Raw genomic sequence first — 27,869 nt, 5'->3', positions numbered from 1 at the left:
AAGTTGTTAAAATTCTGTAATTGAGAAATATATCCTCGACATTCAGCTGCTTCCTCAGGTTTACCTTTCTCAACCAAATTTTCTAAGGCTAAAACAACAGAATTGAACCTCAGATTTCTAAAATAATGAATTCCTTACTTTTTACTCCACCATCTTGTATCGCAACTTTGAGGAATTTTAAGGACGACGTCATAGCCCAACTCTTTCTAGGATTCCTCAAAACATTGGCTTCTAATAACCGAATTGCTTTGGAAATTGTAGATTGCTTGAACTAAGCCAAGCATTTCCCTCACTGCCAATATATTAGAGCAGCAATTAACCAAAACGAGATTTAACCGATGAGCGTAGTAGTGGACGTACGGACAGTTACCACCTACTGCCCCTTTTATTCTAATTCTAACACCTGATACGTGTCCGCTCATTACACTACCCCCATCATATGTTTGTGCAACGCAATTTCCAATTAATAAACCACTTTGCGTTAGAAGGTTTATAAAAGCTAAGCTGATGTTTTCAGAATCAAACTTATGCAAATCTGTGTACCCTAAAAATCTCTCTACGACGCCTATTTAATTTTAAGTATACAGAATGCAAATACTTAATTGCTCTACACCTGCATTATCACGAGTTTCATCCGCAATAACAGAGTAAAAGTAACCGGATTCATTAACTTCTTGGACAATGGTTTTCCTAGCTAAACTAGCACTAATATTAATTAATTCGTTTTGAATGGTACTATGCATATATTTGGCATTATTTGGCATACTCTCGCACTTGGTCCTTAAATCAGCACATTTCCTTTTCAATAGTTCTAAAATTTCAATGAAATTCCCTCTATTTTCATTTTTGTCGTCTGACCTAAGTATGTCCCCGAAGCGCGAGATCTTGTTGGGCGCATAATAAAACAATTTCCACGTGAGTAGCTAACATCTCTCTATTTCGAATAACGTCCAGTTTATGGGGGTCATTAACCTGAGACGCTATTGTGCCGCGGGATTTCGATTCTAAATAGTCTAGGTGCTTTTTGTAAAATGTTCTTCGAATTTTTTGCCCATATTTTTCCAATCCATATATCCATCAATAAAAGCTGTATTACTGCCGCTGATAAAATGCCGGCAACAAAAACAATAAACTTTATCTTTCGCTACAGAGTACTCGATTTTTACCACCAACCAAAATTAAACGAGGCGTTGGGGATTTCTGCCTTTTCAATGTCCAAGTTGCTTTTGGGGTTTTCAACTAAATCTGTAACATTAGGCTCGATATTAATTGGTATTTCCGAAATCTCGCCAGCAGTTGGATCGATTTCCGTAGCCATACTGTCGTTTGGTATAACTTCAACGCTATTTTGAACTTCCATGATATCGGAATCGACGTTCTTTATTTTCACCGACGATTGCACAAAACGTTCCATCGCGTCTTTCTGATTACGAACTAAGTTATCTTCTCTCTTCCGTTTTTGCCTTTTTTGAGCCCCCGATATAAACTTTCTGGTGTTCATTTGAATCACTTCAAATACCCCTGTTCGATAAAATCGCAAATTAATTTTTAAAATTAGCCAATAGCTTTGAGTTTGAAAAAGGTTGTTGAAAAAAGTATGATCTACTAATATCCTTGAAAATATTTTTTGAAAAGATAAAATACTAATAGTCTTTAAAAAGGCTGTTTGAAAAGCGTAAATACTAATAACCTTTAAAAGACTGTTAAATAAGTATCTACTGATAGCCTTGAAAAAGACTGTTAAATAAGTATCTACTGATAGCCTTGAAAAAGACTGTTAAATAAGTATCTACTGATAGCCTTGAAAAAGACTGTTAAATAAGTATCTACTGATAGCCTTGAAAAAGACTGTTAAATAAGTATCTACTGATAGCCTTGAAAAAGACTTAAATAAGTATCTAGTGATAGCCTTGAAAAATCTGTTAAATAAGTATCTACTGATAGCCTTGAAAAAGGCTTAAATAAGTATCTAGTGATAGCCTTGAAAAATCTGTTAAATAAGTATCTAGTGATAGCCTTGAAAAATCTGTTAAATAAGTATCTACTGATAGCCTTGAAAAAGACTTAAATAAGTATCTAGTGATAGCCTTGAAAAATCTATTAAATAAGTAATTACTGATAGCCTTGTAAAAGGCTGTTAAATAAGTATCTGCTGATAGCCTTGAAAAAGACTGTTAAATAAGTATCTACTGATAGCCTTGAAAAAGACTTAAATAAGTATCTAGTGATAGCCTTGAAAAATCTGTTAAATAAGTATCTACTGATAGCCTTGAAAAAGGCTGTTAAATAAGTAATTACTGATAGCCTTGTAAAAGGCTGTTAAACAAGTATCTACTGATAGCCTTGAAAAAGACTGTTAAATAAGTATCTACTGATAGCCTTTAAAAAGGCTTTTTGGAAAATTACACTAACTACTGACTGTCGAGTAAATTTATTTTATTTTATATACTGACTGAGAGACTTGAAATAGAGAACTGTTCCTTTCTCGTGAAAAAATCGAAATGAAGACTTGAGAATTCTACGATAGAGGTCCGACCGTCCGACGAGTCAAAGAAGCCACTTTCGTTCCATGTGGAAATCCAAAACCAGTATGTACAACCCGTTCTCCCTCTCCCCCCGAACAGTTATTGGCCGTTCGTCGGAATTCTGAGAAATTCACCTTTGCTCTCCATGACCATTGCAGGTTTATCTTTCCAACCTCCCACTATCCCACATTTTCCCTCTTAACAGGTGCCAATCGTGGTTTACCCCCATTTCGCCCAAAATAGTTCTCCCAATTCCAATTTCTCCCAATCCAATTTCTCCCAATTCCCATTTCTCCCAATCCCATTTCTCCCAATCCTATTTGTCCCAATCCCATTTGTCCCAAAATAGTTATCCCAAATCTCATTTGTCCCAAAATAGTTATCCCAAATCCCATTTGTCCCAAAATTACACTTGGTATAAACATGAATCTAAGTTTTATTTTAATATGCAAGTACATCAAATTTTGCCCATTTCATTTTACATCGAATCCCCATTTTATCGCTTTGAGTAATTCTTCTGGGGTTTTGGATCCTAACCTAATCTAATCTAACCTAACCTAACCTAACCTAACGCCAAGTCAATTCACATATTCACAAAACGGTAAACTTACTTTGTTTACCGATTCCAAATAATGATTGGGAGAAAGGGGAATCCATATTTTTGGGAATATTGATCGTTGGGAGAAATGGGAATCAATTTTTTTGGGAAACTTGATCGTTGGGAAAAATGGGAATACATATTTTTGGGTTAAATGAACTCCGGTTCGGAGAAATGGAATTGGGACAAATGGGACACCATGTTTTTAGCGTGGTGGTAAATTTCGGTGGTCACTAACAATTCCCAAAAAAAAAAGATATTTTGCTATATAGCGCTAGATAAGTCAAAGTCAATGAGAAAGGGGAATGAATTATACTGAATTCCCACCCGCCTCTGTCGAAAGATCTTTTGGCGGATTTTCTTTCAACAACAGTACTCAATAGGTGGCAACAACAAATGGTTTCGCTAAATAATTCTACACCTTAAGTGCAGCCTTTCCCCCAAACATCTCTCTGCTACAATCTTAAGTTTTAACCGGTGTCTTCTGAAAGCCATATATTTCCGAAAAACCTGCGATATGTTTTGTAATTTTGTAATTCTGGAATACAAACTTTTTAAGAGAAGCGACGAAAAATATCAGAATTTCAGAAAACAAATATTATAAAATTATATTTTCTTAAAAAAACTGGAGGCCTTTTTCCCAAATTTGGAGGCCCCAGAAGTAGGCACAAATATTTTCAACGTAGGCACGTGCCTACTTGTGCCTACTGCTGGCGGCGCTACTGCTTCGCAGGCTCGAGCAAAAGCGTAGTCAGTATTGTATTTTAAATCCCCTTGCGTTTTGCCCCCCTACAGATTAAATTAGAAATTTTAGGTTTTGTACCCTCGATTGACACCCCCGCCTCCAAATACGCCCTTGGGTTCGAGGCACTTTTTAAATAGCGATAATTTTAATCAAAATCTCGGCAAAAACTTTGGCCTTAGTATTTCTCCGACTAACGGTATAAAACGTATATACTATTCTGCGTAAATATTTATTGATACACATTTTCCTGGTGTGATCATGTGGTGATGTATTTCACCCCGCACTATTTCTTTCTGGAACATCTTTTGAACAATGAGCGGCAGCTTTGTAAGGTACGTAGTTTAACCAAATAATGTTGGCAAATCAGGGAGATGGATATTGTATACCTCGTAAGATATATTAATATAATTTTGCTAATACTATGAATTTATTAATTTTATTCATATTGAACCATGAATATAGAACAGTAGGTTATAAACCTGGTACCATCATTGCTAAAAAAAAGGCTGGACTTTCTGCCGATTTACGTCACAATGAGCTAATCGGAGGTGAAAGGAATTAACGGATTTTGAAATGACATTTTAGCGCGCGACACTACAGGTACATGTCTTGGGCAAACAGCCTAATTTGCGTGCTTTTTTGACCGTAACACTTAGAGGTATTTTCACGCGCAAAATGAATTTTAAAAGCCGTCAATTGACGCGAAAAATCCCGCTTGCGCTCTGGAGTTACAGTGAGTCAATTTTGCGTCTATGTTTGCGTTTCGTTTTTAGACTCCCTAAGTTTTACATTAATATTGGTTTAGAAAGTGCTTTTAAAATGTCAATTTCTACCAATATGATTAGTTCAAAAGTGAATCTTTTGAAAGCCATTCTTTTCACCTCTTGTGATAATTTTAAGAATCTATCATTAGTTCATTTACGTAACTTATAGGACCAAGGCTTAGCATCATTTGAAGTCAGGGGCGCGTAAAAATTCTAAGAATTCTTCCCTTGATAGTGAGAATTCTCACTTCTCAAAATTTTGACGGTCCTTCTCACAGGAGATGACGTAATCTCTTCTCACGAGTTCTCTTGAGAAGAATAAGAATGTCTCCGAGTATTCTCACTTGGTGATATTTTTGTGGATGAAAATGAATTTCAGAGAATAAAGAATGGTTAGTTAATTTCCGATGAAATTAAATTATAAATAAAATGTTTTCTTCCTTCATATATTGTCGTGTAATCGTGTAAAAATAATATTTATTGTCAAAGGCTTAGTTTACAACGCTCATGGCATTCTCGCAAGCCGCCATCTTTAGAAGAATCTTTTTACTTTGACGCATTTTAGCGAGTTCTCACGCGGAGAAAATTCTCACGAAGAACTCTTCTCAAGAGCAAAAATTCTCACGAAGAACTCCTCTCAAGAGCAAAAATTCTCACGAAGAACTCTTATCAAGAGCAAAAATTCTCACGAAGAACTCCTCTCAAGAGCAAAAATTCTCACGAAGAACTCTTCTCAAGAGAAGAATTCCTTCTCAGAATTTTGACGCGCCCCTGGTTGAATAATTTTTATATCTTTGGCTACAGAGTGATTCACGCGCAGCGCCTCTAGGGGCGAGCTCGCGCGTAACTTGGTTAAAAATAAATTACAATTCCCGTTGACGCCAATGTAAATGTAGCGATGATTTAAAGTAAATTAACAAATTGTTTTTAGAAAAAAATATTTGATAAACATTTTTCCATAATAAATGAATTTAAAAGAAACCTAAAGAAAGCTTTTAAGATATATTTTATCGTTTTATTTTCGAAATAGGTGGGCTCAAAGTTCATGCCTATGCCTAGATATACATCTAGGGAGAGAGCGGTGATTCCCGGTGAATTTTAAATACTTCTATCTTGTACAACCTAGAGTAATATTTTATAGAAATTATATGACAATTTAAATTAAAATACTTTCATTAATTTTTATATCGTAGACTTTTTAGTCACCGATGCATTGCGCTTGAGCTACTGAGCTGTCTTCTTTAACTGGTTCCCTAACGTTAAATATACGATTGCCTACCTAAAGAGCTTGACCTTTTCTATTCGTAGATTCTCTAATATAGGTTCATTTAACGCTAAATATCCCACTATTTCGTTATTTGTTTCGTATTACAGCGTTCGCCATCATTTAACGATAGTACTCGGGTTTTTCGGTTTCAAAAAACGCGGTAGATTAAACCGAGGCTTAAGACTGGGCAAGACTCACCGCCTTAAAATTTTCGTCTACTTAAAAGATACATTGTGAACGAACCAATGGATGAAAAGTTATGAAACTAGCTTTTAAATAAACCTTGAAACTTATTTCAAGTCATATTTATAATTCACGGATGACAAAATTCGCGAAAAGTATTAATATCGTTCCGAATTACAACCTGCTTTCTAAAATCTCATATTGCTTTCAAGTACGCGGGTTGATAACGCAAACTGTTCGATTATCTACATGGCGCATTAAAAATATTATTTTTGGATGTTACAAAGCGATACACGATTTTTCAAGACGATTTTATATTACATTTAAGTTCATATACACGGGGAAAATTGTCAGTGGAATATTTATTATATAATTTGGTAGGTTAATTAACGTTTAATTATCGCCAACTTTACATTAATTTCAATGGGGTGGGGAAAAACGTTTAACCAAGTTACGCGCAAGCTCGCCACGAGAGGCGCTGCGTGTCATTTTCCTTTGAAACCGACAAAGCCTACAACTAGGAATTCTTTTTGAATTTTGGAAATATCATTTTCAATTCAGTCAAAATACTTGATTGATAAGTATCACAGTCAAGACTGGGTTTCTCATTCACTTCTGTTAACAAACGTAAACCAAAATGGTCTAAATGTTTGAGCCTTTGAGGTTTTAAAATGCCTTCCTCCTTATCAAGGGCTAACCTAGCAATACACTTTTGGGTTAATTCTTCATTCGCTTAATTTATTTTAGATAAACAACAACTAATTTCACGCGAAACTTTCGCGTTTTTCTTACCCATAATTTCTCTTATCAAACGGACTCAAAATGGTTATGGACACGAAATTTTAGGCAGACGACAGTATCCGGTGACACCACTGTGGGTGGGGTTTAAAAGCTCAGCCTTTTTTGAACGTGATGGCTCCAGTATTATACACTCTTAAAAAGGTTGGGTTGTTTTCAACCCAAAATGGGTTAAAATTCAGCCCAAACTTGGGTCCGTATTTACCCAGCCCAAAATTTGGGTTGTTTAGACTCAACCCATTAAAGGTTAAATATTCAACTTGGTTTTGGGTTGTTTAGACTCAACCCATTAAAGGTTAAAAATTCAACTTGATTTTGGGTTGAAAATTACCCGAACTTGGGTTGAAAATTACCCCGCCTCGGGTTGAAAACAACCCCGCCTCGGGTTGAAAACTACCCCGCCTCGGGTTGAAAACTACCCTTTCTTGGGTAGAAATTCAATCGCGTGATTGGCCGTGCAGCTAGGTAGGTAAATTTTAGACCTGCTAATTTTGGTCTGCCTATATAAAACCAAATTAATGTCCCTCTTAGATATGAATCATTTAAATGATCCGTGGACAAATTACAGGAATAAAATTAAACGGAGGACACACGTGGATTAATATTTCTCAAGGTAATAACTGTTTTGAGTTTCGACCCACAGACAGCCGGCGTGATGCGGGTGCAAAGGGTGCGGTCGCACCCGGCCCCGCGCTAGCTAGAATTTAAGGGGCCCCGCAAATTTACTTTTATATTAGAAAATAAATGATTTTGACAACCATTTTTTTTTCATTTTCAAATAAATTGTGGGACCCTTTCACCTATTTTATTATGCATCTAAAATTTCTAAGAAACCATTAAACGAAGCGGGTGACTATTTTTGTAATAAACCGGCCCCGCAGCGTAGTGGGGCCAGCGGGCCCCCCGCTCGGTTTTTCACACTTTCAAGCATTTAACGGGAAATTCCTGGAAAACCCAGTTATAGATAAGGTAACAAAAATGAAGGTGTTCAATGTCTATTTCCAATATCCAATATATGGGAAGAAAGTATACGAGCGGCGCAGAAAAGAAAGCATGATGAAATTGCCGATAAAGAGAAGGATGCGCCTTCAAAATTTTCCGAAAAAAGCAAATGTACTGGCACACTTATAAGCAACGAAATCTGTAGGGTTCACGAAGAATTAAGAGAGAACTTCGTTCAGTCATCGGGTGTCGAAAACGATAAAATTGTGTGCGCGATTGAATCATCGTTCGAATGCGTAACTTTGTCACCAATTAATAATAATAATAATAATCAGCTAGGCTAATACCCAAGGCACCACCTTAGGCCTAAGTCAACAAGTGACTTTTAAAGCCTTCTATCCAGGTGGCCGGGTTACAATGCGTAGGAGGGTGGTGGCCAGGTTAGAGCTGTTAGATTTCAAATTCCGGCTTTTATAAAAGCCCTAAGCGAGATTTCAGAAAGAGCTTCAGATGTGAAAATTTGGATCGAGGCTCAGGGTTTATTTCAAGAACTTACGTCTTTTGATTTCATCGTTAGTTTGATTATTTGGTACGAAATGTTGACCAAAGTTAATATTGTCAGCAAAACTAAAAAGCGACAATGGACGTAGCGACTAAACATTTTAGCAGAAATTGTAATTTTTTTTTAAATTATCGTTGAATTGGATATACAACCATTTTTAGGGAAGTTAGGACACGAAAAAAAAAGAAAATGTTTAGTTATGAAGGTCCCGATGAAACAGTTTACAATGGTGAGGTTCAATTTAAAACGAATTAATTTTTAAAATTAGTTGATAACGCGTTATCCGCCATTTAAAATAGATTTAAACTGTACAGAGAGCACAAAGATGTATTTGGCTTCTTATATGGTGGGGGTGCAATAAAAAACATTTCGGAAGAAGATCTACAAATTCTTGTAAAAATCTTGAAACGACGTTAATTGACGATGTAGACAGAGAAGAATTATTTGAAGAGTTTCAGTTGTTTAAAGATGTTATTCCTGTAACAGTCTTGACAGCTATTGATACTTCAAATTATATAACTAAAAATAACATGGTTGTACCCCAATATTGCAATAGCTTTGAAAATTTTGTTGCCCACTCCAGTTTCAGTAGCCTAAGCAGAAAGATCTTTTTCAAAATTGAAATTAATTAAAAACTATCTAAGATCAACTATAAGCCAAGAGAGACTGTCATCACTAGCCTTATTGTCAATCGAAAATAAAGTGGCGAAACCCTTAGAGTTTGATGGCGTAATAAAAGATTTTTCTGCCAAAAGATCTAGATGTCATTTTTAAAGGGTAAAGGTAACAAGTAACTGTTACAACTGTAAATGAACTATGAAAAATAAAATTAATGTCTCCCAATGTTAGAAACTTAAAATAGTGCAATATTTGATCAATAAAACGACGGGGGGTAAAACGGGGGTGTGTAAACTGGAGGGTAAAGCTATAGGGGTTATGAAATCCGAAAGTCGAGAGCCCCGCAAGTATATTTCGAACCCGGCCCCGAAAAACACCAAGCCGGCCCTGCCCACAGGTCTGTGTCAAACTAATCTGAACGAGACCAATGTTCTTATATATATATATCGTTTGATAAAAATAAACATACATTTTTTTAACGATTGATAACTTTGTAGATTTTTTACGACACGATATATATAAGAAAATTGGTTTCGTTCAAGTTAGTTAGACAAAGACCCGCAGGTCGGAAACTCAAAAATGTTTACCTTGATAAATGTACGTGTGTCCTTCTTTTAATTTTTACTCCTACAACCCAAAGAGGGTTCAAAAACTAACATTTCAACAAGTTGGCCAGCCAAAATATACCTCTCCTCGGAAGTATGGTCCCTAGTGGTATTAATTTCTCGATACGACCCCCAAAGATATTTCCGCAATTCAGAGTTAATTACGAAAAACGTATTCTCGGTTTAAACCCTGCCCGGTATAAAATTTTAATTTTAATTTAAATAATTGAGACGAAACAATTCAGAATATTATAAATTAAGTAGTTACAACAGCGAGTTAGATTCACTAAAACAATACACAATTGAATTTAACCCTTTTTACAGTACATGTTTATCAGTTGAATATAATACTAAGCAAATTTTAATGAAAGAAACATCTACAGATGGTATTTGTATTTTTCTCGCTTACGAAATACTTGCCGCATCTTTAACGCTCATTTTATTTCAACTTCCAGTTGACGTTGTGACACATACCGCATGAAAAAGACCAATGCCGTCCAATTTCCAATATCATATAATGACTCGCACACCCAAGAAATCATTGACTGCGTTAGAAATCGTAGATATCCAAATATCCACACCAAATATATTTACAAGAAGCAAAAACCTTACCGTCAACAAAGCACAGAGAGCCACTTGACTAACCGCCAGCTCTTAAAGCAATTAACGTTAAATTATCTCCTTTGAATTAACACAACTATATATAGGTCGTTAAATAACAAAAAAAACTAACAAAGTGGACCACCCACAGGGTCTACCCTTTAACCCTCTAATCTCGGCTGACTGCGCTAAAACAAGATTTAACCTTTAAAAAAAACCAGATTAGGCCTTCATAAATTCATTAATAAAAAAGACTTTATTACCTATTATGCTTACGATGCCTGTCTTAATTTCAGTGAATCTAAGCAGCTATCGGTGGTTCTGTGGTAGAGCGCTCGACTGCCAAGCCGAATGGTCTGGGTTCGAAACCTGGGTGGCGCATTTGTTTTTAATCAATAGAGAAACGCTAAATTAGAATTTCTTCGATGCAATAATTTCAATTTCAATTCTATTTCAATTAAACCAAAATTTCGTACTCTATTAAATACGCTTCCGATAAAGCTGAAGGTCAAATTTTCAATAATGCGTAACAAGTGTCGGTGGTTCTGTGGTAGAACGTCAATCAGGAGGTCTTGGGTTCAAATCCCGCCCGATGCGATCGCAAATTGATACTAAGACGAATACCGTGTACAACTGGTGGAAACCCTGCCATTGGACGTTGAGAGGTAGCACTACACTCAGCACTCGGTCCGTCCCAAAGTCATTAAGAAGAAGTTGGAGAGAAAAGGCCCATATAAACACAACAGACTCAACATGCACAACCATCAGAACACAAACACAACAAATTCAACACTCACAACCTACGCATAAACATTACAAAAACGTAATACACCAAACCGTCACGACGGTGAGCGAAAAAACCCCATCCAAACCAAACCGTAAATGCATCCGTTAACGCTCACCGTCACACGGTGGTTTTGCCAACCCTTTGAGAAACTGCGTACGCAGTGATTATACTTTGCACCGAAAATGCGAACGCGTTCGCAGGCCTGACAGACCCACAGACCCACAGACAGACACGGTGGTTGTATAACCCCTCCTAGGGGACTTTGTCCCCTCGGAGAGGTAAAAACCGTGAAAACTTTCACGATTTTTCTGAAATTTACAAAAAATAACAATTTCCCCCAAGAGAGTACATACTGAAAATTTCTATTTCCGTTTCGTTGTAATATTTTTATGCAATTTTTTGTATTTTCACCTTGTTTTTTTAATTATTATAGTAACCAAATATGCACTTTACAACAAATATGAGCATCGGTAGGAATAAGCTAACCATTGTTGAAAATTTTGTAACCAAATGAGAGCTGAAAAGTTTCTATATGGATTTCAACCCAAATTTTTAACCTAGTTTTGGTTTAATAAACCAACCCATGAAAAATTACCCAATTTTTAAAAATTAACTAATGTTGGGTTGTTATTAACCCAAATTTGGGTTGCAGTGAGACAACCCAATTTTTTAACTCCTCATTTTTAAGAGTGTAGGAGATCAATATTCATGGTTGAATATTAATATTTTTTTCTAATATTTATAAATAAAATCGTGAATTCTTAAACAATAGTAAAGAGTGAGTCCTGGTTTCTAACAAGTGTCTCCTTGTTACTTAAGCCCGTTCACTTGAAAACATTGTGTAATATCAAAAGCGACATAAGACCCAAAAGTGTGTCATTACGGTGTAGTGTTTAATGAGGGCTTGTCGCGAAGTAAAAAGAGGGAGTTTGAGAGGGGGTTGAAAATACGTCATCCAAATAGGAAATTTTCTCCACTCCAGTGCCGCTGAGTGAGACGTTTGGTCAGACCAAAGACTAAATATTTTGTTGCTAGTACTATTCCATCTAATATACTATGTAGTCTATTGTGAGACTAATAATAATCAGCTAGGCTAATACCCAAGGCACCACCCTAGGCCCAGTCATCAGCGACTTTTATTGCCTTATATTCAGGTGGCTAGGTTACAATGCGTAGAAGGATGGTGGCAAGTCCTTCATGCCACACGAGCCAAATGCTCCCTACACTTACTATAACCGTTACTAACTCTCACTAGGGCACAAAGGTAGAGTTGACACAATTTTGGGTCGTATGTCGCTTTTGGTTATATCTTCACACATTTTTATCCTTGCTACGTTAATATTTTACAAAAAGCTGTGATGTAGGTGCCGTTGTATATAAACGTGTGGTAAATGTTTTCCCTTTACTCTAAACGGTGTACATGTACATATTTCAAACAAGGTTTAGGTTCTGTACACACCAGTTGGGAAATCCTCCAGACAAACATGTATTTACGATACATCGTGAGCTTTTCAGGTTGTCTAGGTTTTCTCATTATATTAATGCTACGAACGAATCTCAGTGTTTCTATTCTGTCCATGACCAAGAAACGCCAAGACCAAAAGTTGAAGGTCATTGGCACGTGCATAGAAGCTACCAGTACTGCTAATGAATCGGATTTTCATGATTTTACAGTTAAATTATCCAATAACATGTCACGCCTACATCTGTACAAATTGAAAAGCGTATTTTCCTTGCAGAATGGCGAATTCGATTGGGACGAATACACGCAAGGAATCATATTGGGCTCCTTTTACTATGGTTACGTCCCGGGTAATCTCATTGCAGGGCGTCTCACTGACTCTGTAGGTTGCAAAATATCTCTGGGAGCTGGAGTAGCGTTGACGTCAGTTTTGTCGTTATTGACACCCGTGGCGGCTCGCTGGAGCTACAAGGCTCTCGTGGCGGTGCGCGTACTGCAAGGATTATTCGAAGTATTTTATTACCATACATAATCCCAGAGTATCATTTTGCACGCCTGTTTAATTTCAGGGATTGGCGTATGTTACCATCGCGGCACTAACGATAAGATGGTTTCCGAAATCCGAACGCTCACTTCAGTACGCCATTCTTCACAGCGGCATGCCTATCGGCTCAGTTGTTGGGGCAGTTGTCTCTGGAGTTCTTTGCGCCTCAAACATCTTCGGTGGATGGCCATCCTCCTTTTATCTTCCCGGTGAGAGTTTTTAAATATTATCGAACATTATGAATATTATCAGGGTTAATCAACTTTAAGGAGGTTGTATTATTAGGCTTTACCAGTAATATGCCCACAATTGGACAGACTTTATTCCCACCCTCACCTGGGTGAAGTAGGGGGATTTTATGTTGATTTGTCGACAGCGCCCTCAAATGCGGGTTGATAAAAAGAAACAATGCTGCCGTTCATTAATTATGGAAATAATTAAATCAAATTCAATATTTTATAACGTAGAAAATAAATATAATTTATATCAAATGGTTTTAGAAGAAAGTTAACCTGTGTGCTCCCCCTTAAATAACGAGTCGATAAAGACGTGGGATTTGGAGAAGGCAAGTTTGACATATGGGCGATACGAGGGGTAGGTCACTCCACGAACTCGGTGTACACTGTCGTACCTCTGACTGTGCTAATAAGAGTTCGTGAACTCTTAAAAATCCGTACCTTTAACAGTACTAAGTACTCGAACTCGGCGAACAAGTCATCCGAGATTGTCTTACCCCTCGGGGCGATACCTGAAAGCGTCCGTAATTGAGCCTTAAGTTTCATAACTCTGGTTCCACTGTCACCGTGCCGCGAGTAAAGGTCTACTCCCACGAGCACACATATTTGGGATGCAATGTTGGCTAATGCCGGTTGCCAACTGAGTTTCTGCGTGTGAATGGTGAAAAACAGTCCACAACGTGTGTTAGGCACAGAAACGCTTTGTTGGCAGGGTTCAAAAGAACGCTCAGTTTTTTAGCTCAAAAAATTTCAATAAATAATTATCGTATACATCCTTTGGGTTACGCCAAAATATAACATTAATATTAATATGAACATTAATGTTAATTGTCATGTTTGGTACTTTATGATCTATTTTATAAGAGTATTTGCTTGTCCGTCAAACATGCCAGGAAATAAGTTTAAGAAACCCTGATTCCTTCTCATACTGAAGATCTTGGAGGGTTTGTCCATGCTCTTCCCAAAACTATCCTTCTTCCGCGTCAAATCACAAATTTACATAGTTACGAAATAGAAAATTTGGAATAATTTATTGGCATTATTCGTACGCACTTGTTTGCAATAAGGTTTAAGCGGCGTAGCGTGGTTCATTATGTGGATTGTGGTCTTCTCCGAGTATCCGAATGAAAGTCGTTGGATTTCTTCAAAGGAATTGAACTACATTATCGAGGGACAGGGCCAAGAAAAGCCAAATAAAGTAAAGTATAGACTTAAAGTCAGAAATCCGTATTTGATCGTGGTAAATTTATTATTAATGTTCTTAAGATAAACACGGTGCCTTGGTCCAAGATATGGAAATCCGTTCCGTATTGGGCGGTTTTGGTGACGGCTCTCTTATGCGGTTTCAGTGGTCAAATGCTATCCATTGAGATACCGACATTCGTGGGCAAGATATTGGGCTTCGACATCCTCACAGTACTGCCTAATTAATTAGTTGTTTAATTAATTCGGATTCATTAATTTATCCCGAACTAGAATGGCTATCTTTCAACCGTGCCATCGTTATTGGAAATCGCGTTCTCCATTCTCGGAGGATACACGATTGACTTCATCTTGAAACGGCGCTTGCTGACAGCCAACAAATCGAGGAAACTATTTAACTCTATTGGTGTGACCTTTTTGTAAATCAATTTCTCTGGGGTCAAAAGATTGAAATCTATTCGTTTTAGGTGTCATTCTATCATCCGTTTGCGTACTATGCATTGTTCCATCCGGCTGCAATCTTCCCCTAACGTCCGCTTTGCTCTTCATGTCCAAAGGACTAGAGGGGCTCCAGAAAGTAGGTGTTAACATCGCAGTTTTGGATATGGCTCCTGATTTCGCGGGTAACTAACCAATTATATACCAAGATAAGTAAATAAACTTGACTTTGATTTATTCCAAAGGGACATTAACGGGAGTTTACAACGCAGTCTACTGTGTTCAAGGAGTAATATCACCCTTGGTCGTTGGGATATTGACGCAAAATAATGTAAAGTATTAGGCTCCCACGTTAGTTCATTAGAACCAACTTCGGAAGAGTATGAAAGCCTACCATCTGGCAACTATACAGGGTGGCTTGATTTGCTCTCACCAGACATTTTTCTTAAAAACTATTTGAGATATTATTTTGAAATTTTCAGGGTATGCGTATTTAGTTGGGAACGCTTTAAATTGTAAATTGCAGAAAACTCGAATATTTTTTCACGTTTTTTTATTTATTTTTTGACAGATAGGTGCTAGGGAATAATTTTCAACGAGAAGGTTGTAGAGCATACTTAAAAACCTACAAATAACGTTTGTTCGATCGTATAATTTTTCACTTAGATAATGAGGTCAGCGAAAAACAAGTTCGAGGTAGCTGGCAAAAAGGGTTATTTTACAAAGCTTTGTTAAAATAATTGTTTTTGAGAATAGCATGTCAATGAACGATAAATGAACCATTTATGTGGTACAAACAAGGGCGAGAAAGATAAACAAGTACTTTAAAATCAAACTAAGAAAACGCATTTTTAATTGAAGCAACGAAAGGGATCGAAAGGGATGCGAAATTAGACGTATTGTTCGATAATTCCTCCGTCTGCCACGACGAAGCATACTTTAGAATGCACGCTGGATCATTCCGGGAGTGACCAATTGAAAAGCATCGATGATACGCTGACGTAATTCTTCCAGGCTCGTAACAGGCGTCATATAGACATGTTCTTTGATGAAACTCCACAGGAAGAAGTCAATCGGTGTGGGGTCAGGCGACCTTGGAGGCCATGGAACTGTTCCGTTTCGTCCTATCCATCATTGTTGGAACTCAGCGTAAAGGTGGTCTAGTACAGCTAGAGGTTGTAGTGGAGGTACCAGACGGTTTGCTGAAAAAAAATGGGTCAATGACTCGATCTCCGACCAGCTCCTCGGTATCTTGGATTGACATCTCCATGGTTCTGGAAATATCGAACAGCTCCGAGAAAGGTATTGTGGTTGTGAAATCTGACAGGATACCGCATACTGAAAAGTTGACATACCCTACGAGCGTTTCGATGGGCTTCATCAAAACATAGTTCGACCATTAAACCGCGCTGTGCAGCGGAATACACAGACATTGTTGAACTTTGAATGACACAGACTGCGCTTCATATTGGGTTATTCTGGTTTAAATACTAAAACTGAATTAAAGTGTTGTAGAAATCAACTAAGAAAAAACATGTTTTGTAAATTTGGCAGATCTAATAGGACCAATTTATCTTTCTCTCACTTGTTTGTTGAAATATTCTTCTCAAAAACAATTAATTTAACTAAGCTTTGTAAAAGAACCCTTTGAACTGCTATTGTGAATTTGTTTTTTTTTGCTGACCTCATTATCTAAGTGAAAACTTGTTTGTTTGTGACCGTACTAAAGTTATTTGTAGGTTCTCAAGTATGATTTACAACTTTCTCATTGAAAGTTTTTCCCTATCACCTATCGGTCAAAAAATACTTTTAAAAAACGTGAAAGCATATTCGAGTTTTCTGCAATTTACAATTTAAATCGTTCCCATTTAAATACGCATACCCTGAAAATTTCAAAATAATATCTCAAATAGTTTTTGAGAAAAAATCGGGCCACCCTGTAAAAGAGTACGGATTTCATTTTGGCGATTGCAAAGTGTAGGTTCAAATCCCGGCTTTGACCAAACTAAGTCTTAACTTATTTTAATTTTTCTCTGATTACAATTTAAAAAATTCTATAAATAAAATAATTCTATAAAAATATCACGCTATTCCGTCACACCACGAGTCTAGAATTATGGTCTATAAGTGTTTTAGTTTAGCCCAAATGTCTGGCGTGTCTTTTTAGAACTAACGTCTATAAGATAAGGAACTGACTTGCGTGAAATATAATTTACAACTTACGGTTATTATGACTAAACTCGTTTTTTCGTGATTCTGGGTATTGGATCTTTCATACTTTATTCTCTTGAGAGAGTTCTAGAGACTTCTGAGTCCAAGCTAATATTTTTGTTGTTGTGGTGGTAGCAAACGATGGATCAGTGGGCGAAAATATTCGACATCGCCGCAGCCTTAAATCTCGCCAGTGTACTGGTGTTTTGCATTTTCGGATCGTCGGAGCTGCAGCCTTGGGGGATGGCGGACGAAAGAAAGCTGGTTACCGCTACTAATGAAACTGGCTTAGTTTTAGAAGACACTGTAAAGTGTCAAAAAATTGATAAATGTTCCAAGTCCGTTGAAGTGACGCGGTTTTAAAAACCTTGAATAAATCCTTAATTTTTATATAAATACCGTGTCATTTTTTTCACTTTCGTCTCCTGATTGAAGAAATTTCTATTTGATTCCTTTCCTCTGGTTTCTGGTTCTTTGGGGAGAGCAAGTTTTTTATTAGCTTAACCGGACTGAAACAGTTAAACTATCGGACTCTTGTACTTATTCCGCGTACCTTTACTAATTATTAAATAAAGAAACTGTTCTTGTTTTTAACTATCTTTTATTTTCTAAGTTCCTAAGCTTCCCTTTTTGGGTTAACTAATTGAGACGAGGTATATTTGTCGAATGGAATATTTTCGGGATAATTTCTTTAAGATACAGGGAAAAAGGGGGAAACACGAGAGGCTACATTTGGAACATCTGTGGATATTATTACTAAAAAAAAAAGGGGGAGACACAAATATTTGGAAAGAGGAAATGAGGAATGTTGAAATACAGGTGTTATTTTTCTTATGGTTAACATTTTTGGTACATTTTACAAAGGAATATTTTTACAGAAATGTTGAAATAGATATATACAATGCAAATACATTAAATAAAATAAATGGCAATGGAAAGGTTACATTTCCGTTGTAAAGTGGGAATTCACAATGAATGTTCTATAGCGCGTGTTATTTACAGAATATTTAAGAAGGTTTTAAAATGCTAATGACACATACTATAAGTTTAAATTTAAATTAAAACGCGCGTAATCAACGTATTTTTTCACACTGATAAAGCTCAACAAGTCTACAGAAATATACAAAATTTTTACAACATTTTACCCAACACCAGAAGTTTAACAAATCATTTGTTGGGAAGTATTTAGCTACGGGCGTAACTTTGAAACCTCTTTATCGTACCAAGTCCTTGGAAATAGATTTTACATGTATTTGGTTCACTTTTGGTTGTTCCGAATGCTGGGATTTGTAGTTGCTGCTCTAACAAATAATGAATCAATGGCCGAAAATTACTGCCATCATCAAAGCTTTAAATCTTTCAAGTGTACTGGTTTGAAGCATTTTCGGATCGTCGGATCTGCAGCCTCGTGGTCTTTCGAATGACGCCCTTAATGGATCACGGTGTACAATAACTGGTGGCTTTACCGGGGAGTTGGGGCCCGGCTCTTGTTATCCATAGGAGATGCTAGGCGTGGTCAAATGGTCCTTCCCCATCTCCGACTTTGGTCAGGAAAGGGCTTCGGCTCGGGCTTTACGGGGTGGTCCATGCACAGCCGATGCTCTGATGGCGTTGGTTTCCAGCTGTGCGGCGGAAAGTCTCCTTATGAGGCGATGTGGCCCGCTGGGTCGCAGTGTGCCCGTTTGCCACCTGTCGGTGCCTTCGCTCTCGGCCGTTAGGCTCCCGTTCCATGTGAGATGGGTGTCTGTTGATGGTGCCATAGCAACCACCCTTAATCCATTAGCTGCGCGTAAAGGGAGGAGTGGTCATCCCATTGTTGCGCCTTTTGGAGGGTAGGTTGGCTCGCGTCTGAGGTGTGACTGCGCGCTGTAGGGTTCTCCCGCTGCCATGGCTAGTGGTCACCCGTCCGGGCTGTGGCATTGGGAGAATGGAAGACTTTTCGTAAAAGAATGCCTGGGTCATACCCAAATACTCCAAGTTAAGGGAATATAATCTGCAAAGCAATCTTTATGGAAGACCCCTTCAATTTTTATTAAAATTACCCTGTACACTGTACAGTGGCGCCAAAGTCAAGGGCAGCTAGAGCTGCAAACGTTGGTGTTCCACACAAAATACCAGGGGTTATACTCCCTTTAAAGTTCGTTTGGAACGATTCATCACGCGGATAATTGATAAGGACTCTGGTTTAAGAACCCCCCCCCCCAGTGGGCTCCCACCCCCTTTTTAAAATTTTTAAAATTTATTATTATTATTATGTATTATTTATTGCAGTAATCTGCAACAAAAAATAAAATAATAATAATAATAATAATAATAAATTTTAAAATTTTAATGTTAAATGTGTAGGGAAGAAAATAAATATAAATATGGATACCTTTGTGGGCAAAATTGGATCAAAGATTTTGTGTTAAAAATTGGAGGAGCAGTCATATTAATCAACAATAAAAATAATATATGTCCCTTTAAGGCTGCACATTTAACGAGCTCTAAACTGTTTTTTCAGTTCGAAGAACTGTTTTTGTTATAATATATGCCCATTTATGAGAAGTGGTGCTTTACAAAAATTACATTCCAATTTTATAATTTTAAAAAAAATAGTGCTTTCTAAAATTAAAAATTAAATGTTTGTAGTGTCTCTAATAAAAGTGCCAAACTAAGGCCTGCATAGAAAAATAATTAAAAATATTGTTATTTTAGTTCAACCACATAAAAATTATTACCTTTGCTGCGCAAATACTCAGCCCGTCATTTTGCCTTTTTCTTTTGTTTCCTTTCAATTTCACATTTTAAAGCTCGAAAATGATTAGTGTTAAACTTAACAGCTGATAGATTAGTTCAACCAAACATAACATGTATGAACTGACGACGTGAGTCAAAGCGGACGAATTTTCGGGAAAATTGGTTTTTCTCCCCAATGCTTTTCCTACGGGAATTTGTTATCCTAACTGTGTTGCAATTCTGAGCCTTTTTAATAATTTTAGTGTTTGTACTCAACTTGGAATTTTTCATATGATTTTTAGTAAGTTTCCAGGTTTTATTTAAGACTACATTCGTAATTTTCCCTTAAGTATTTCGCTCGTAATCTACTTTTAAAATCGACGAAATTTTTAAGGCGAGGAAATGAATTCCCCGCCTTTGGGACCTGGGAGGCTATTCTGTAAGCTTCGAGACCGTGATGTCGATCGACATCTCTCTCGATCTCAAACTGAGATGTCGAAAATTGCCAAAATGGTATTCTGTAAGGAAGTTGTCGAACTTTGAGATCGCCTTCGACTAGCTCTCCTCCAATGATATTCCTTTTACAAAATATTTTTATTGATGTGATATTAAAGATGGCCGGAATGAATTTAGCTCCTCTTGAACTACTACAACTGGCAAGGGAAATAGATCGCCGAAATTTAAGACGACAGCGCGTTATAAGAGATAAGTCTAAAGCTTTTGAGCTCACAGAAAAAAACTTTCGCCGATTATATAGACTTGAAAAACATATTGTTATAGAATTATGTGAGGAGCTTCGTGGGCCTTTGTTAGGCCAGAGGAAAACGAATACCTGTAGATAGCAAGGTAAGAATTGAACTAACACCTTAAATGTTATAATATTCATTTAAATATATTAATTTCAGATATTAATTGCCCTACGTTTCTATGCGATTGGTTCATACCAATTGTGTGTTGGCCAAGATCTATTCCTGGAAGTTAGCCAGCCTACAGTTTCTCGTTGTCTACGGGATGTTTCTAAAGTGATTTTAGAAGTTTTAGCCTCTAAATGGGTGAAATTTCCATGTGATGAAGTTGAAAGGGTTTCTACGCAGATGAGGTAACTCAATATAAACATACCCAGATATAATATACAAATATTAAACTAAAACATGGTTAATTTTTAAAGATTTATGGAGAAAACAAACTTTCCGGGGGTAATAGGAGCAATAGATTGCACGCACGTAGCCATTGTATCACCATCAAAAGTCAATTTTGAAAACCGAGAATATCTCTATGTGAATCGGAAAGGATATCATTCTATAAATGTTCAACTGGTAAAAGATCAGTTTTCTAAATGTATGATTAGTTATTTACCCTTTTCATTATTTTTACGCAGATATGTGATTATGATTTGGTTATTTCGCAAGTAAATGCATTATTTCCTGGGTCAACGCATGACACTTACATATACAAAACATCCGGAATATCTGCTTACCTTGAAAATACATTTGAAAGAGTCAAATTGAAAGGGTCTTGGCTGCTAGGTAATTTTAAACAAAACTGCTATTTTAATTTAAAATTATCAAGAGACAATTTTTGGTGTTATTGAAGAAATTTATTTCCAGCACTTAATACAGACTTAAAAACCTGTCCAATTATAAATAAATTAAGTTTAAATGCATTTCTTCTAATAACATTTTTGGTAGTAATAAAATGTGTTTTATTTCAGGAGACAGTGGTTACCCGCTCCTTCCATGGTTAATTACTCCAATCTCCAAGCCCGCAGTTGGATCTCCTCAGGAACGTTTTTCACTCTGTCAGCAATCTGCAAGATCAGTTATAGAACGCTGTAATGGAGTTTTGAAACAGCATTTCCACTGTTTGCTCAAGGACCGCGTACTTCATTATTCTCCTGAAAGAGCACCCAAAATAATTAATGCGTGCGTGGTGTTGCACAACATTTGTATTTTACGCGGAGTGCCAAATGATTATATGGAATTAGAACCTTTAGAAGCTGGTGAATATGGCGTTGTTGATGCCATATGGATTGACAATCGACCATGGGAAGATGTGGCACCACCTAGAGGAAACCCAGTGGATAGTTGGAGAATTGCAGGACAACAAACCCGTGACCAAATAATTCGAAGGCGTTTTATGTAACGAATGAGAAATAAATTTTAAAATGCTCTTGGTTTTATTCAATATGAATCACGTTGTAATTTTTTTTTTCAAATTAAATATCACTTTTACCTAATTCTTTTTTAGCCATAACATGAACTAAGGAATTGATTAAATCATTTGTCCGCCTAAATGTTGAGAGTTTTAGTTTTTCTATGTTATTTTTCTCTTTCTTGATTTCTAACAATTGTTTTTGTGAAATAGCAAGGTCTTCGGTGGCTTTCGCGTAACGGGCAAACGAAGACGCTATATCCTTATGTACATCATTCTGAGAGTCTTGTAACTTTTCTAGCAGAGTTGTAGTACTATCAAGTTGAGTTTTTGAATTTTGTTTGCCTTCATTCATTTTTTTCGCTTGGTGATATTCTCTAAAAAGTAAAATATAAAATGATTGTACGGCAGTTTTTGTTAGGGTATTAATACAACAATAATAATTAGCAGACAGCACGCGGAGCAGTTATGGCGCAAACAGCGTCATTGCATTTGGCTCGTTTAAAAGTTAATTTCTCGTTATTAAAAAAAATACTGATATTTTTGAGTATATTTAAACATGATCTGGACTTTTCCATTAAGTCACCACTACAGTCCTAAGTCATCTTGTGACTCATAAGGCCCTATAACCAATGGCCGGGTTATATTGCATACTCAACTTACGTTTGGCTGCTTTTTCAATACATCTCTTTTTTTCAGCATTTGAATAAACCTCCGTATTGCCGTCTGACTCACCGCTAATAAAATCTATCAACAAAACGTTTTCAATTGATGAATTGTTACGGTTAAAAACGGATGCTGATGTATTTGTTTCCAATGTTGAGATATTGATTGTCGAGTGAGATACATCAGTGAATGGTACGTTGTTACTACTGAAAGTGTCCATTTCAGCCTGATTGTTTTCCATCACTACAGTAGATGCCGGCTGAGTCTAGAAAATGTGGACCATTAGTTTTTTTGTTCCATTTTAGTTGGCTAGCTAGGGCATTATAACCATTAAAATGTGCCAGAATTTAACGTACTTCAATAGGTAGACCATATTCTTTGGTATCAGCTATACCATCTGTTAATTCTCTTCCATAAACAGCTAATAATTTTTCTTCAAGAGTTGTGAGAGCTTCCGTAGTCTTTTCTCCTCCTCCGTTCCATTCAATTAAAGACTTTTTTATTCGAGCTGCTTTAGATTTACAGTTACTTTTCCAGTCAGCCAATACCTATTAAATCATTAGTATATGCAAGCACTGAAGACTAATAATAACAACTTACTTTTTTCCATTTATCCGCAGTTTTGCAGGGTCCTGTACCATCAGAATTTAATCTTTCGGTTAAAATATTCCACATTTTGTCATAATCATTAAATCTTTCGTTTGCTTCCAAATAGCTTATCATAATTTGCTGTTGCGTTCATTTTCGGTACGTACAACAAAATTAAAATACTTGGACATGTGTTTATGTTTTATAGTCTGCTAATAATATATACTAGTCTTCTATTCGTCTTTTTAGTCACGTGGTTGATCACGTGAGGCATCCCATAAAACGGAAGTACGTCAGACTATCGACATCTAAGTTGAAGTCGAAGATCGACAACTTCAGTATCGCACTCGAACGAAACGAGTTACAGAATCCCAATTTCTGTTCGAGAAGGATCTCGTTCGATAAGGATGTTGTTCGAGATCGTCTTCGAGTTCGACAACTAAAAAAGTTACAGAATACCCTCCCTGTATTTGTGCTGGGCCTCGGTTTTCGTGTTAGACTCAGTTTCCCGTTGCGCATGCGCGCCAATCTGAAACTTAAGAGGGAAAATGGATGCCTCGGAACCGTAATTTCCTGGCTTCAAAAACTTATATTTTCTCGGCGTTATTGATTAAATTATAAATCGCGAAAAGACGGGCCTATGAAGTGAAACACGCTGATTTTAAATCCGTTTACAGAATTAAAATACGACCAGTAGTTGAGGTTACAGCGCGACCCAAAAAAGGCCTAAAAGTCTCTGAAGCTGAGTTGACGTCTTCCACGACCAAACCGGTAAATTGCCAATATACGCGCAGCAGAGGTGGAAATGGGGGAAAAAGATGAGCTCTAAACAGGAGTATAATAAGCAAGTTTTATACCCTGTTCGCACTGAGAACTTAGCTGCACTAGCTTGTCTCAATTTTGAGCCTATTTTATCGCCGTCGTTCGGTTGAATTATGAAATTAGTATAGCTAGGTGTTTGTTTTTGTAATTCTAATGAATTAGTAAACGTTTAGTCATAAATTCGTTGGTTGATTAGAGGTTTTTTTAAACTGAAATGGCAAAGTTTTCAAAGCACAAAGGTAAATTCTTTTGATTGAGTTCAGCTGATTTGAAATAGCAAAATAATCTTATTTATACTTATTAGGTGTTTTTCTAAAGTGAAGAAAGTGGTGTTAATGTTTTGAAATCTAAGTTATATTTTGCGATGGATAGTTCTACGCCTCTACCAAAAGAAGGACACAGCGAGGGTTTTACGGTTAATGTTATACCTTTGGAGCTATCTCCTCAGCTTGCTTTCAAAAAGTGAATATTAATAATCAGTACTGTGTACTGAATTTGCAAGCAATTAGTTAGTTTCAACAATGGAAAATGAATCCCATTTAAAGGAAATATGTAATGACATATCAAATTCATCAACGTCATTAGCTCAAGAAACAAGGTCTCCATTCAAACTAATTTCAAATGATGCCCTGAAAAAGTTTCCTTTGCACAGCACTTCATCAAATAATAAAAAGCCAAAAGAGTTTGTGAAATCAAATGTACCATTACCTAAAGGTAACTGTGATGTGTAAACGTTTGGTCACTTTGACCTACCACCACTAGGGGGCGTCATCATGCCGTTTATTTATCTATTTTTCTAATCAGTCAGTTCTGGACTAGCTCTTCTAGTGATAACTTAGTAAATTATGTTTTCCCTAATTTATTGTACATAGCTTGTAAATATATGAGTTTTTACTATGATTTAACAAAATAAACTATGTTCGTTTAAAGCAAATATTAGTTATTTATTTTCCAATCCTCAACAAGTGATAGCAGACGCTTGGTTACTTTCCTCAATGTGGCGCCGATTTTTAGAACGGTTTTAAAAACGGGCCTATTCTTCATTGGACATGCATGGTTTTTTGAAAACGTTTTTGGCCAAGGGTTTGGTCTGCAGGATGTATCAAGGTATTGTTCCAGTTTAAATGTTTTTGTACAAGATTTTTCAAGTTAATGAACTGCAAACCAAATAAGTCAAGATAACAAAATGGCGGAAGGCATATCTTTGGTTGCTCATATGACTAAGTTACATTCAAGCAATAATTATAGAAGTTGGCAATATGAAATTCAAATGATTCTAAATGAAAGATTGCTCGGTGAATAGTAGATAAATCTGAAACTGCGCCAGGCTCAGAGGCTAAAGAAGAACTGAAACAAAAATATAAAGAGAGAGGCCAAGGCTTATTCTATATTAGCACTAAGCATTAATGAAGATTTAAGAAGTATAATAGAGGGTGTACAAACTGCTGCAGGCATATGGGATGCCCTTCAAAATGTTTTTGAGCCTAAGTCAAGAGCAAGAATTGCTGTTTTAAGAAAATAATTTAACAACCTTGAATTTCAAGTAGGTGAAACCATGCCTGGGTTTATACGAAGAGTTATGGCAGTTTAGAGACAGTTGGACAACGCTAGGAAGAAGATCGATGATGATGAAGTTGCGTACCAACTTATTGGATCGTTGCCTGAGTCATATCAACCTTTGGTTCAACATATGTATCAATTAGATGATGCAGCTTTTACGTCGGTAGCGATCAAGAACATTTTACTCAGGGCCGTCTTTAGCTTTCAGGCGCCCCTGGGCTAATTATATAAGGCGCCCTTTTATATATTTTTTATAGTATGTGTTTAACAATTAAGGGCCAGACGGCGCCACTCCGGGGAGACGCTGCGCCCCTACCGGGCGCGGCGCCCTAGGGCTTAGCCCTACCTAGCCCAATGGTAGAGAGGGGCCTGATTTTACTGGCCGAGTATGGGAGGCAAAGCCGAGCAGTTTTTCAGGAATCAAACAGTAATGCATTAGTTGTCCAGAAAAAGTTAAATGGTTCAAGAGAATATAACCAATACCGGGATAACTCACTGACGCATCGAGGAGATAAATTTCAAGGAATTTGTTACAATTGTGGAAATAAAGGACACAAGGCGGAAAGTTGCCAACTAGAAAAACCCGGACGTGGGAGGAGTTTCCGGAGAGGCGCTCGGGGTCGGAGAGGTCGTTCAAATGAGATGATGTCGAAACGAGGGTTCTTGGCAACGGCTTTTTGTACATCCAACGCCACAGACCAGTGGATTATTGACTCTGGGGCAACGCATCATTTTTGCAACCGAAGAGACTGGTTCAGTACATATACTGCATCTGAGGAAGATGATGTCAAGATTGGAGTTGGAAAAATCAAGTCCGAGGGGTTTGGAGATATCTGGATTGAAATTGATAGCCATGGTCATATGCAACGATTTCGTCTAAACAACGTTATTTATACTCCCAGTATGAGAAGAAATATACTGTCAGGGAGATTAATCGATGAAGCCGGTTTCAAGGGTGTAATGAAGAGATCATTTTTTACCGTATATTTTCCGGATGGAGAGTTTGCTTTCCAAGCAAAGCTGCAGAATAATCTATACGTACTGGATGGGAGAGTCATACATGACTATGATTGTCAAAAAGAAGTGGGAGAATCTTTTGACACTTCAGCAACGAAAAACACTCACAATGTTATCGAGATATGGCATCGCAGACTGGGTCACATAAATGAAAATGATCTTAAATACATGGTGACTCATGAAATGTTACATGGTTTAGAAGGCGTAAAAGGGAAGCTAGATACCTGCATTTCATGCAAAATCAGTAAAAGTACGTGTCAATCATATCCACGAAATAATAATGGCATCAAGAGTAAAGATATCCTGGAACTTATACATTCCGATGTCTGGGGTCCTGCTCCAGAACTCTCGATAGGGGGAGCAAAATATTATGTATCATTTGTAGATGACTACAGTAGACATGCAAAGCTCTATACAATGAAGACTAAGGATGAGGTTTTCAAACGTTTTGAAAAATTCAAAAACCTTGTTGAACGACAGACCGGAAAGAAAATAAAAACACTGAGAACAGACAACGGAATGGAATATTGCGCGGGATATTTTCAAAGGTACTGCGAAGACAATGGAATACGCCATGAAAGGACAAATGTTTACTCTCCTCAAATGAATGGAGTGGCGGAGAGGATTAATCGGACTTTAATTGATATGGTCAGAACTTATGGACAGGAAATGAAGTTGCCACGTAATCTTTGGGCAGAACTTGTTTACACGGCTGCATACCTGAAGAATAGAATGAAGCATGCTAAGCTTGATAATCAAGTACCTCTGGAACGTTGGACAGGTCACAAACCGAGCGTAAGACACCTGAAACGAATAGGATGTCTATCATTTGTACATGTTCCAAAACAACGAAGAAAGAACAAATTACAACAGAGGGCAAAACTAGGAGTTCTTGTGGGCTATTCTTTTTCCACCAGAGGTTATAGAGTCTGGGATCCAGAAGACAAGATTGTAAGAGATACTAAACATGTCACTTTTAATGAAGAAATGATTGGGATCCTTCATATTCAAGATTCTGGTACAGTCCAAAAGCAAGAACATGGAATCTTACAAGTCACATTATGGTCAACCTCAGAGCCGAATGTAAAGAGCGTAGAATCTTCGCTAGACGAAAATAAGGATATACATTGGAAAACACCAGAAGAGATTCAGATTCCTACCAAATCAGATGAAGAGACATCTGTAGTCGAAGAGAACCCAGAGGAAGGGTGTAAAGTTATTCCGGAACTACCTGACAAATCTAAGGATGAATTACCTGA

At 37.1% G+C, this 27,869-nt stretch overlaps 1 protein-coding gene across 1 annotated transcript; it reads left to right on the top strand.

Annotated features, from left to right (window-relative positions):
• Nucleotides 1–12,535: 12,535 nt before the first annotated feature.
• LOC149942609 (sialin-like) lies at nt 12,536–14,862 on the top strand. Its single transcript, XM_090179485.1, has 5 exons — nt 12,536–12,967; nt 13,026–13,209; nt 14,304–14,434; nt 14,503–14,652; nt 14,713–14,862. Exons 1-5 carry the CDS (start codon nt 12,536–12,538, stop codon nt 14,860–14,862), a joined length of 1,047 nt encoding a protein of 348 aa, XP_090035611.1.
• The last annotated feature ends 13,007 nt before the right edge of the window (nt 14,863–27,869 follow it).

Source organism: Leiobunum rupestre, chromosome 6, assembly GCF_980474605.1.
Source record: "Leiobunum rupestre chromosome 6, qqLeiRupe1.1.hap1, whole genome shotgun sequence".
Taxonomy (NCBI): Eukaryota; Metazoa; Arthropoda; class Arachnida; order Opiliones; family Sclerosomatidae; genus Leiobunum; species Leiobunum rupestre.
Note: the sequence above shows the minus strand (reverse complement) of the source record. Positions and strands in the feature narration are given on the sequence as shown.

Excerpts from the sequence above, each read along its gene's own strand:
- LOC149942609 (XM_090179485.1), top strand. The coding sequence starts at position 12,536 with ATGCTACGAACGAATCTCAGTGTTTCTATTCTGTCCATGACCAAGAAA. Across the intron at positions 12,968-13,025 it reads TACTGCAAGGATTATTCGAA|GGATTGGCGTATGTTACCAT; the intron begins GTATTTTATTAC and ends GTTTAATTTCAG. Across the intron at positions 14,435-14,502 it reads GCCAAGAAAAGCCAAATAAA|ATAAACACGGTGCCTTGGTC; the intron begins GTAAAGTATAGA and ends AATGTTCTTAAG.